Below are 13,337 nucleotides of genomic sequence, written 5' to 3'. Positions count from 1 at the left end.
CGTACAGGTATGTGCATACCTACGTCTACCTGTATATATAGGTGCATATCTGGGTACAGGACATTGCAAACAAAATGTAGACAAAAAAATAATAATAACCAGAGTACAGAAAACACACAGGCCACATAGAGAACATTTTCCTTCATCAGCTACCCCCATTCTAACACAGGCGTTTCGAAGAGTAGGGCAGGACACATTGTTAAAATGGCTCTAACCATGGATCACAAATTAAATTTGTAGACACAAATTAAACTGTACCATGGAGGAATGTAGTGGCGGACAGAAAACAAGACAGGAAAACAAACGGAAAAGGCTTTACGGCCAGACGTGAAAAATTATGTGTATGTGGAACGCTGTGAAGCAACGAACTGGAAGTGGGACAGTAGTCTGCGTATTTGCTTGGCGATAGCCAAGGAAGAAAAGAATTAGTACGTGGACACATGTGACCACGAGGGGTAAGGAAGGGAGAGTGGTAGAGGGAGAAACAAGGGGAGGAAGTAGAAAATAGGTGAGCAACGAGAGGAAGAGAGAAATATAGTAGTAACAGAAAGAAGCACGAGAAGGGGAAAAAGTTATAGAGATAGAGAAAGAGATAGAGTAGCGTCAGAAAATATAAAGTTCAAAACTACTTACAGGATATGACGCAGGCGTTCAATCATGTAAAACAAATATATATATATATATGTATGTTGGTATCTGTAAATATAATATGTGACAATTATTTGGTAGTCATGATAAAACTCGAGTTTCGAATGTCGGGGCAGAAACCCACGCCACCATCTCTTCAACTATCGGGCCATCGAGAAAAATGCTATCTATGTATATAAAGCGATGTATATATGAACTGTGAACTTTATTTCCTTACTCTCCACTCTTTTAAATGAATTGAGATGCTTGTTATACCTCAGTGCTTGTTGTCCTCTTCCACAAATATATATATATATATATATATATATATATATATATATATAGCAATGAGAAAATGGAGGAGAATATGCAGTACCCATCGACTTGCAGACACTGTATTCTGTTGATTAATCTGTTTATTTTATAACTAAATTGACAAAAAACACAATATACAGATACTTATGGCATACCATGTCATATTAACAATTAAGATTTCAAATTTAAAGGACATTTAGCAATTGGAGAAATCTTAATTGTTAATATGACATGGTATGCCATAAGTATCTGTATATTGTGTTTTTTGTCAGTTTAGTTATAAAATAAATAGACAGATTAATCAACGGAATACAGTGTCTGCAAGTCAATGGGTACCGCATATTCTCCTCCATTTTCTTATTGCTATATAAATTTAGGGTAAAATAACCCCCTTTTACCTGCACCCACTTATTGCACTTGGTATAACAGTAGTGTAACAATAATTGGGTACCCTCCCAGCAGTATATTGGATAGATACTATCCCTTATTGGGTTGGATCCTCAACCCCTAACTCTCTTGGATTATATATATATAAGATGGGTTAAGTTACTAGGGAGTTTTAAAGATACATAATTCAAATTAGGTTGTGATATGAAAAACATTAGCAAGTATATAGAAACTTTTCCTCCGTTTCTTGTGTTTCCATCCCATTGGAACCTTTGTGTTTGACCCATGGCAAGAAGAACTGACTGTAACCTCTAACTTTATCTTTACAGACAAGAAGCCATCCAAGCTACAATCAGTGAGAAAGACGCTAACATTGCCTTACTTGAAATGACCAGTACAAAAAAGCAACGGCATGTCGAAGACATCACAAGACTTGAAAAAGAGAAGGAAAAACTAGCACAACAACTTAAGGAATTGGTAAGTTTTAAGAACAACAAATAAGAAAAAAACACCAAAACACAAAAATCAGAGGCAAGATGAAGATTACTTTCTCTTCAATATCACATTTTAGTGAACAATAACATTATTCTTTTACCTGTTTCTGTCATTAGACTGCAGCCGTAGGAGGTCTCTTTTGTGAACAGCTAAGTTACATGGATGTAAACAAACCATCACTTTTTCACAAGTTGAGTGGAAGAACAAACACAAAGACTAACAATCACACACATATAAAGATTGTGTATTTATATGACAAGCTTCCACACAATTTCCATTTATCAAGTTCACTCAACTGGGACTATAGTAGAAGACATTTGCCCTAGGTACTGCACAATGGGACTGAACTTAAAACCATGTAGTTGCAGAGCAAGCTTCTTAAACACATGGCCATACCTTTATACTCTGAGATCAAATCTTGTTGATATTGTAATATTTTGTCAACCCCTTTTATCCTTTCAAGAGATGATAAAAGAAAGTGCCCATCAAGAACTTTGGATTGATTTATTTAATTATGTTTGTAGCTCTTGTACTCGTTAGAAATGTAAAGGGACTCAGCAATGAACATCCTTTTTTTTTTTTAGTGGATTATCTACAACTATATTATCTTATGTATGTCGCTGTTTTAAAATGGTAGAGTATAATTTAAGGGAGACACGGTTGCTATTCCTAGCATTTTGAGTGACCATATATAGCAGGTAGGAGCAACCTTTTTCAAGAAGCAGGCTACAATGGACATGAATCATCATCAGATGGGCCACACTACTAAACAATTCAAAATAATTTTTCATTAGATGTGCCATTCAGAATGTTCTATGGGTCACAGTTTGCTCATTATTGATATACTAGCTTAAAAGCCGCACTCTGTGCAGACTTATAAGCTAGCTCCTGTGGAGGGCTAAATGGGCCTGTGGCCCAAAACTAAAGAGAGCCAAATAACATCTATAATGACTATATGCCCCGGTGGTATTTGATCAGAGGTTAAGGATAAGTGAGAATTAATTCTGTAATGCAATCATTCTACTGTTCCAGTTCCAGGTTGAATTGCAGCTGTTGGCCAATTTGTCCCAAAGTTCTTATCTCAACATAAAATTAACAAAGCGAATGTCATTTATCTCTCTCTTGATCTCTGATGTCATCTTACAAACTCCACTAAGATGGCATAAATCAGCCAAGCTTTACCTGCTAGAAATAGCAGCCCAAATGCATTTAAATCAGATCTCAATGTTGGATGTTCAAGAACCAAATGAAAGGCAGATTTTCAATCCTGGAATCATCCTGATTCCAAAAAGGTGTTTGTCTATTTAGAGCAAATGTAGGCTGAGGTACAGGACAGACAGAATTTCACATTTATTATAGATTGACCCTCTTGTTAGTGGTGTTTAATGTTTTTGTTGTTTCTTTGTAGACTGAAACTCGTATGCGTCTCCTACAGAAGAAGAAAGAACCCTCAACCACTGGAAGCCAGAAGTCTCTTGTACACCGTATGAAAGGTGCCACAGATGAACAGGTAGAGAACTTTGACCGTGATCGCCGGTCAGCAGATGCTACGGCCACTGCTGCAGCCGCTGCCATGCCTGAGTCTGTGTCCACGTCCTAGCAGTTGTCTCACTAGCACACACTTTTCTCCCTCTTTCTCCCTCTCTCTCTCTCTCTCTCTCCTTTCACTCTGCCTGCTGCTTCTGCTTTTAACCTATGTGTATGGGTGTGTGTTTGTATGAATTATATATAAATGTCCATATATATATACATACATAGTGTGTGAGTATATGTGTATACACACACACAGACATGTATGGGTGTGTGTAATTATTGTACAGCCTTTCATTTATACATGTTTAGTTAAACAAAGCACCGGTGGGTCTATTAACCAATTTCTATTCTATTCTTTAATATTACTTTTGATTAATATAGGAAAGAGATCTGAAATGTTTTATATGTTAAAGGAAGAAGAAATTTTTTCTACAAACTTATGACCAAGTTTGTAACCATCTTCAAAGTTGTGTTAAAAGTCAGGTTGTGGTTAGTAAGTGCATAGATGATCATATAGAGGATGTTTTCTCAGTTGTTTCTTATATTCACTAGAAAGCACTTCAATAAGTGGCAGGATGTCTGATAAAATCACTGAAGTTAAGGATGCATAATGTACCTCTGTTGTCACACCTACTGGGATTCTGGGTGTTGTCAATGTAATACAATAAACTTGTATATAAAACTGAAAGTTGTTAACACCATAGCAGTTGCAACATTGGTCAGACATCCACAGCTCTTTTTAGATTTTTGACTAAGCACATACAAGGCAAGGCCATGTAAGTTTATGTATTTTTGACATAGAAAAATCTGGGGAAAAGTGATAGGAATCTCATCAGTAATAGTTTTTAAGATAACATGTTTGAAAGAAATGCTGTTCCTTATTTACACAAATATATGTAAATGTTTGTTTGTGTGTGTGTGTGTGTGTGTGCTACCATACCACTATTATCTCTCTCAAAGCTCCTTTATGTCTTCTTTTTTTTTACCACTCCCACAACCACTTCCACTGTCACCATAAAGTTTTATATGTTACATTTTTGTTTTTTAAAATATGGAACTCCACATTTTTTCTTTATTTTTTCAAACTTATTTTTGGTGCTCCTATTTCTTTTTATATATTTTATATATATTCTTTTTTTTTACCTTATTTATTTCTATGAATATGTATTTTTCTAAAAACAGTTTATACTGTGTTTCATTTTGTGTGCATGTGTCTACATTTGAAGAAATAAAAAAACATAATAATGGTAATAATGATAGTAATGATAACGATAATACATCCCAATCCCTCAGTACAAATGTTGATGTAAGTTTTTATTTTATTATTTTACACCAAGATATTTTTAGTTATTAAATTTTTTCTTGTGTGTGTTTTCCAGTTTTTGTTGATGTTACTCCACATTTTTTTTTCTGGTGTTTTGTTTGATAAAATTTTTAAAAAGATTTTAATTGTTTGATCATATTGAATTTTTTTATGTAAAAAAAAAATTATTTTTTGTTGGTGTTTTTTTTTCTTTTCATTTGATGGGGATAGAGGCTTTCTTCTTCAGACAATATTATTTGAAATAACACATATTCATAAAATAAGGATAAAAATCACATTAATGATAATTATCAGGTATTCAGCATGGAAAAAAGCAATTCGTAGCAACTTATATATCATTAATAATTATATATATATAATTATTTTAAGGGAGAAAGTCAAAACAAGATTTATCTCCTCCATACTGAATTAATGTCCAAGCATTACGAAGCTACCGAAAATCTCCATAAATACTTGTGATTGAAAGCGGGCAAGTGAGAGAATATTTAAAAAGACTACACATTAATTGTGGACTTTTTTAAATATCTTCTCACTAGCCCACTTTCAATTGCATGTATTTATGGAGTTTTTTCGGTAGTTTTTTAATGCTTGGACATTAATTCAGTATGGAGGAGCTAAGTAAATGAAATAACATATATTAATATAAAAATAATTTCTTGAGTAATTTTTTTTAATTCATTATCATTAAATATAGTAAATTAAGTATAGTAAAAAAAATCACCATCATTATTTTTATTACAGTATTCAATTCCCATGAAGGTCAACTTTGCCTTTCATCTTTCCAAGGTTGATGAAATAAAGTGACAAACAAGTACAGGGGTTGATGTTATTGACTAATCACTTCCCCTCAAAATTGCTGACCCTGTGCCCAAATTTGAACCTATTAGTAGTAGTAGTAGTAGTAGTAGTAGTAGTAGTTGTTGTTGTTATTGTATGAAGATGGTTTGATAAAGTCAGTAGAATACTGGATAAAAATATCTTAAAGTATTTAGTTACATTTTGAGTTCAAATCCTGCTGAGATCAAATTTGCCTTCATCTTTCTAGGATAGTTTAAAATAAAATATCAGTGAAGTATGGAGAGGAGATTGATCTAACTACTCTTCCCTCTCCCACCAAAATTTCTAACTTTGTGCCAATATTGTAAATTATTATCATTATTATTGTTATTATAGCAGAGAAGTACTGGGGTTGATATTATCAAGTCTATTCATGGTTTTGTGCCAAATCATTATTATCATTATTACTATTATTATTAATTAAATTAATATTATTATTACTAGCTCCTTGTATGTATTTTAATATTTGAACCTGCAAATATTATCAGAAATATTATTCACATCCCCATTTCCTAACCCCACAAAAAATAAATATAAATAACTATATAAAAATGAAGCAGAAAATCTACTCATATGATAATACTGCTATGTATATATGAATGTATAGTGAGCACAATAGTATTGTGTTGGTGGTATGCTCCCGGTGAGCCAAGACCACTCTTTCTCTTTTTCCTTCCAACCACCACCACCACCACCATTGCGTTTTGATTCCAAGTTGTAGTTATTTCACTTGTGTTTCTAAGGTACTTACGAAAAGCATGAATCCAGGATTTTCTCTCTTCCTCTCTTACTTCTCTTTCCTAGTGTGCATGAAAGAAAAATTGAGACATAAAATGACATTGTCTGAAATGCCAGTAGTTTTTGTTTTTAAGCCTAAGCCCTTAGACAGGACAGGCATTAGGAACTTCTACAAAGCAACTGCAGTGCTGTAATAAGCATGTATTTTGCCTGATAAACAAATGTAGTTCCATTACTCTGTTCTGTTTTAGATTGTTGTTTATTATGGTTAAACATGATTTTACAATAACAAACCTTCACTGCTAATTCATAAAAACAAACAACAACAACAACAAATATGATATTTAGTTGAAAGGCTTAATAATGCCTCTTGAGAAACACTTGAACATCATGCTTTGCAAACCACACCGAATCAATGGATTCAATTCTGCAGCATGGCACCACAGCTGGTGCAAGTATCTTCTGCAATAGCCTTGGGTTAACCAATTCCTTGTAAGTGGAATTTGGTGGGCAAAAACTATGCAGAAGTCTATCATATATATATATATATATATGTGGCTGTTAGTGTCTGTATATATTATGTATGTTTGTGTCTTTTACTAATGTATAGCAGTGAAGGATATAAACATCAGCAAAAGAGTAAAAAAATAAATGCTTTAATGAATAAAATTCTTTGAGATATTTGTTCTGCATCAAGTTATAGACCTCCCTTCTCCTTCTCACTGTCAGAAATGTAGTGAACTTGGGATTAACCCATTGGAAACCTATAACTAATGGTGCCATTTGCAATAAAATGAATAAATATATGAAATAAATCTCCATAAATACATTTTCTTTCTCTCCCTTCTGTTAACTGTCCAAGACAAATATGTACACTTGAAGTTGTGGCAAGCACCACAGTTTAAAAGATCAGCTCCTGGTGAGCTGTATCTGTGACTTTTGATTTCAGTCCTGAATTGGAGCCATTGCACTATATATGTAGTGATGCCTTTGAGAAAGGTATGATCATCTCAAAGCTTCCCATGTAGTTTCTCTCTCTCTCTCTCTTCCCTGTTGTCAATCAGCCTGGTCACCTTCACTTCATAACAAATACTGCTGATTGGGAGTTGCCAAGCATCCATTTAGATCAAAACTACTTTGGTATGATGGCAACCATAGAATTTAGTTAGAATTAAGTGTCTGCTATGCATGGGCTTCTACTACCACTAAAGAAGTAAAGTTCATACAAGCACTGCTTGCTTTGTTATCTAGCAATCACTCATTAATTGTTCTGTGCTCCTACTTTGTACAACCGTGAGTCATACTCACCTGTTGTACCTATCTATAGTTAGATGGATGGAGTAGTTGAAAATGAAGTGTCTCTGCTATAGTGGGGGATATACATTGCACAGTGCTTGTGGCAAGACATAAACTATCAAACACTTCATTCAGCATTTAGTTTGGTACCCTAAATAGAATCTCTTAAAATCCATAACTCTTTCTCTTATATATATATATATATATATATATTTAATCTGGAGAAAGAAAGAATGAAGAATAGATCTAACAGACACAGGTGGGATTAAAGAATTTTCTTCAGAATTCTTGTATCAATATCTGAACTAATTAACACAAGCATTAATTATAAGTTATGTCTGGTTTCTAAATAAATTTTCTATTACTTTTATTCTTTTATTTTTATTTGTCTTACTTTTGAAACATTTTAATTTATTTTTATTAGTTTGTGTTTTTTTTTTGCTTGTTTTTTTTTATGGGAAGATCAATAAAATAGAATTAATCACTAGTTATTTTTTTGTTTTTCTTTATTTTGTTCATTTTGAAATTAATTTCATTCTCTTTTTTATTCACTTTTTCAAGACCAGTTTTTTTAAAAAACATTATTATTTTCAATACTTTCATTTTTGTTTATAAATGCCTGAAGATGGGGGTGTAGCTAAATATAACATCAAAAAATACTTTTTGGAAACCACGTTTGCATCATCATTATCGTCATCATCATCTAACATCCACTTTTCTATGTTCACATGGGTCAGATGGAATTTGTTGAGGTAGATTTTTTTCCATAGCCAGATGCTCTTCCTGTCACCAACCCTACTTGTTTCCAAGTAAAATAATATTTCTTCATGACCAGACATGACTTGGAAAATTGGAAATGAAGAACACCACTAGCATAATAATGATATATACATAAATTTGAAAACTATTGCTGGAGTATGTTACATTTATTTTTTAATAAGATATTACTTAAAATGTAGACAATGGCTGACTGATTTAGCCTCAATACATGAAATACTAAAATGGAACTGCTACATGTTTATCTTATGCAATCTGATCCAAAATATGTAGCATAAAGAAGCCATAAACACATAGTTGTACAGCATTGTTTTTTCATTTTTGTTTTTTTTTGTTTTGTTTTTACTTTTTTCTTTGTTAGTCAGATAAAAATAGTACTAATGATCCATTATTGTTTGATATCTTCAAGATTGATAGGAGGAAGTTATATTCAAATGAAGATCTGGCCTAAATACTTGCAGCTGAGTGAACTCCACTAAGGGTACCCAAGGACCAAGGTGGTGGTGTTAAAATGGATGATGGTGGATTAATTCTGCTACCCCAAGAAGCCAGAACAAATACTGTCAGGCATCTTGCCCAATGCTCTAACAATTTTGACCATCTACTGCTGCTCTGGACTGGTAATTCATTTTATCAACTTTGAAGAGAAGGGTACCTCCAAGTGGAATGACATTTACTTCAGTGAATGTGAAGAGTGAAAATAAACTTTGCTTTTCATTCTTTTTGGGTGGCTTGATAAATACAGTTCCAGTGAATTGATGCAATTGTTTTGAGCAGTGGTTCTCAACCGAGGTCCATGTAAGATTTTGTTGTTTATGAACAATAAATTGCTCATACTTCTACAATACACAAAATATTTTTAACAATTTTTAAATATAATTCCTAATATTATTAACTATAAAGATATAATAGGATTTTTTTAAAACATTGAATGGATATGAGGGTCCAGTGGAGCAAAATAGGAATCAAAGGGATCTATAGGTAAAAAAATAGTTGAGAATCACTGGTTTAAAGCATTGGATGACATGACTTACAGTATCTGTTCTGCTTGTTTGTTTATGAGTTCAGATTCCACCTAATTGTCAGTAGCCAGATCTAACTACCCGACTATGGGAGCATATCATCCAACCCACAGTTGGCCAGCATAAGTATGTATGCTTACAACCAGCAAAAGTATGCTGGCAATAAACATGCTGTGGATTGACAACAGCAGAATGCAATGGAAGAAAATAACTGCTTGTGTATTCTTAGATACACATGATGGTTATCGATGGACCATCTTTGACCATTGGCCTTCTGTTCTGTCAGCATTGGTCTAGAGTTTAATAACAACTGCTAATATTTTAATGTAAATCTAGGGTGGCAAGCTGGCAAAATTGTTAGCTTGCTGGGCAAAATGTTCACAGCATTTCATCTGTCTTTATGTTCTGAGTTCAAATTCTGCCAAGATCAACTTTACCTTTCATCCTTTCATTGGAGCGCTGGGATCGATGTAATTGACTTACCTCCTGTCCTGAAATTGCTGGCCTTGTACCAAAATTTGAAACTAATATTTTAATGTAAATCATATCATAATATAAGCACCAATTTGAGATAAAAAAAAAGAATCAGAGTCAAACCTCTCACTTGCTTAGCAAATTTATCACCAACTACATTGCAGAGCATCTGCCATTCCATTACCTCAAATTCCTCCTCCTCTTCCTCATCATCATCATCATTTTACATCCATTTTCCAAGATTGCTCGGCTAGTACAGGTCCTTTCTTTCATCATGTCATCATGTTGCCACTTGTTGCATTATTTTGTCTTCCTCAATCTTCCTGGGTCTTCCATTTCCACTGGTCCCTTCTACATGGACCTTCTGGCATTCCTTTATTCATTTGTCATCAATGATATTGATTGATATCGACATGTATCAATGCAGTTGTCATCTGATTCCTGAATATAAACTCAGTTTTTCTCTCAGCTCATCATGGACTCTAAAATTACGTTAGGAAATATAATTTGTTTCTGCTCTTTTAATTATCTGCACAAGATAATTGATCAGTCCCTTTTCCCTTTCAAATTGATATTTATATTGGTCTAATATTTTTGCTGGCCTGGTGTAAAGAATATGATCATTGTCATCATAGCTGTTCAGCAAAGTCCTTTAAAATGTATTCTCTTTCTCTCTAATAACAGCAGTGATTACAAAAAAACTGCCATGTACTATATATAGTAATACAGGTTTCTACAAATACAAGCTGTATAAATATATATTAGTGGCAGAAGCAGTATTAATAAGCTATATGTTTTATGTATTGCAAATACAATAACTGCAGTATAGACCCAATATTGTTATTTAGTCCCTACTCAAACAGACCTATGACCATCTCATCTTATTTTTTAAGATGATAGTTTAATTAAATTTGGTGGAGATTTGACTGCTATACCTAGCTGGTTGAGTAAGCACATACAGGCTCCCACAATGGCTTGTGTCAATATAAAGTAAATGTTATAGGTTCATAAAAATACAAACTACCATGTTTGATGGCATATAAGACACACTTTTTCCAAATAAATATACAAAATATCACCCCAGATTCTATATATGAAGTAGGGCCTTCCATAAGCTTTCATATACTAAAAACTTGTCTTGGGAAGATCATCATGCCAATAATAATAAACAGATGCACTGATTCAATATCACTTCTTTATTGTTAGTCACTTAGTTAAATATCTAACCAATTAACTAATCAATTATTTGTTTAATGTGCTGGTTAAACAATTGGTTGTTTGCTATTTGCAACCTCTTCAATGCTATGATATGCTACAGAACATTTCTATAAATTGGAGAGAAAAGAGGAGATAGCTATATATTCATGTGTTGATCATCAGCAGCAACTGTGTACCCTCCTTTACTATCCACAAACACACACTGCTTATAAACCCATTATGGTTAGGTGCTGAAATAAACGAGATTGATTAATTTACATCTTGGCAGATAGTTTGAACATTAACTTTCTGGTGTGTAAGTGCTTTGTTTCATTGCTGTAATATATTATAAAATATATCTGTAGATTTATCAACCAATGGTAAATGTAATATCTATATAATATGTATAATCTAAATCTATAAAATGCAATGGAATGAAACACTGTTAAAACATTAGTAATTTCATGTTCAAACTAGCCACCAAAACAGTGTTAAATATGCAAAATTGCTCTACTCTGTTTACATCAACTTCTACTAACATTAGTGGCTTTATAAGTAAATTGGTTTTCGGATTGTTAAAGAGAGTGCACAACTGCTAACAAAGATCCCAACTGAAGGAGATATGTACAAGTACAACTAGTCCCTTTTTTTTTCTCTCCATGAACATCACACAGTGTTGGCTAATACTACATCAAGCTATAGCTGTGTCATTAAGAAATTTGCTTCTGAACCACATAGTTTTGGGTTCAGTTCCGCTGCATGGTACATTTTCAATTCTAGCCTTGGGCTAACCAAAGCTTTGTGAATGGATTTGGTAGACAGAAACTGGAAGGTGTATAGGTGGTGAGCTGGCAGAAACGTTAGCACGCCGAGCGAAATGCTTAGCGATATTTCGTCTACCGCTACGTTCTGAGTTCAGATTCCGCCGAGGTCAATTTTGCCTTTCATCCTTTCAGGGTTGATTAAATAAGTACCAGTTACACACTGGGGGTCGATGTAATCGACTTAATCCATTTGTCTGTCCTTTTTTGTCCCCTCTGTGTGTAGCCCCTTGTGGGCAGTAAAGAAATAAGAAACTGGAAGATGCATGTATTTGTATTTGTATGTGTGTGTGTGGGGGGGGGGGGTCTTCTTATCTTGATATCACACAATAATTGTAAATGAGTTTCACATGACAGTGAAACAAGCAGAGTCATTCATTTCTAATATTCTGATAAAACATGTTTAGCCACAAAGAAATATTAACTTACTTGGAAACAGGTGAGGGTTGACAACAGGAAGGGATCTGGCCATATAAAATTTCCTTAATTAAACTCCAATCTTGCATGGAAAAGTGGACATTAAAATGATGATGATGATGATTATATGTCCAATAGAGCATTATAGCAATGAAACAAAACACTATAAACACACCAATAATTTAATATTCAAACATATACAATTTGGCTGTTTGGTAAAGATTTACTTAATCCATTGCCTGGATTAATATTACCATTAGATGCCTTTATCTCTCTTCAGGTAGAAATATAAAGTGGCATTTATCTAATTAATTTTTTGTTTTCTTAAAGCTTAATCAGAGAATACACACCCATTTATAAGATGCATGCAAGCTTTCCAGACATTTCTCTGATTTGAGTAGTCTAACTTCCTCCCTTCTCACCAATCTAAAGAACAAAAAAATGTCTGTATTAGAAACCATAATAGTGTTGTTTAGGCCAGGACAGCTGTAAAGGCTTATAATCACAGGTGTTCTTGCCATAACAATCTTTTATATTTATTGAACAATTCTGTAATATGTTTTTTCCATTTTTAAAATGGTGAGAAATGATTTAAAGGAAATTTAGCTGATAATTCTAGCAGATTTAGTGACTGGATAGATGCTTCTTGGTTAATTAATTATTCCCATAGTTGTTCAATTGTAGCTTCATCAACATATACAATCTCTAGGGATTGCCATTTTTATTAATTGCAATATTATTAAAATTATTCTGCCAAAGATGATCCTTGTAGGGTTTTCGAGCGAGATCGTTGCCAGTGCCCCTGGACTGGCTCTTGTGCGGGTGGCACATAAAAGACACCATTTCGAGCGTGGCCGTTTTCGTGCAGGTGACACGTAAAAGCACCCACTACACTCTCTGAGTGGTTGGCGTTAGGAAGGGCATCCAGCTGTAGAAACTCTGCCAAATTAGATTGGAGCCTGGTGTTGCCATCCGGTTTCACCAGTCCTCAGTCAAATCGTCCAACCCATGCTAGCATGGAAAGCGGACGTTAAACAATGATGATGATGATCCTTTTGGGGTCATTAAAATAAGTAC

The 13,337-nt window shown here is 33.9% G+C and overlaps 1 protein-coding gene across 3 annotated transcripts in view; it reads left to right on the top strand.

Moving 5' to 3' along the window:
- LOC106880220 (ELKS/Rab6-interacting/CAST family member 1) overlaps positions 1–13,337 on the top strand; it is a 301,414-nt gene that overhangs the window by 257,161 nt on the left and 30,916 nt on the right. For all 3 annotated transcript variants that reach the window (XM_052976221.1, XM_052976222.1, XM_052976223.1), the window contains exons 14-15: positions 1,659–1,806; positions 3,233–3,334. In XM_052976221.1, the coding sequence (XP_052832181.1) occupies positions 1,659–1,806; positions 3,233–3,334 (250 nt within the window). The remainder of the gene's footprint in view (positions 1–1,658; positions 1,807–3,232; positions 3,335–13,337) is intronic.

This window comes from Octopus bimaculoides, chromosome 24 (assembly GCF_001194135.2).
Source record: "Octopus bimaculoides isolate UCB-OBI-ISO-001 chromosome 24, ASM119413v2, whole genome shotgun sequence".
NCBI classification, from domain to species: Eukaryota; Metazoa; Mollusca; class Cephalopoda; order Octopoda; family Octopodidae; genus Octopus; species Octopus bimaculoides.
Note: the sequence above shows the minus strand (reverse complement) of the source record. Positions and strands in the feature narration are given on the sequence as shown.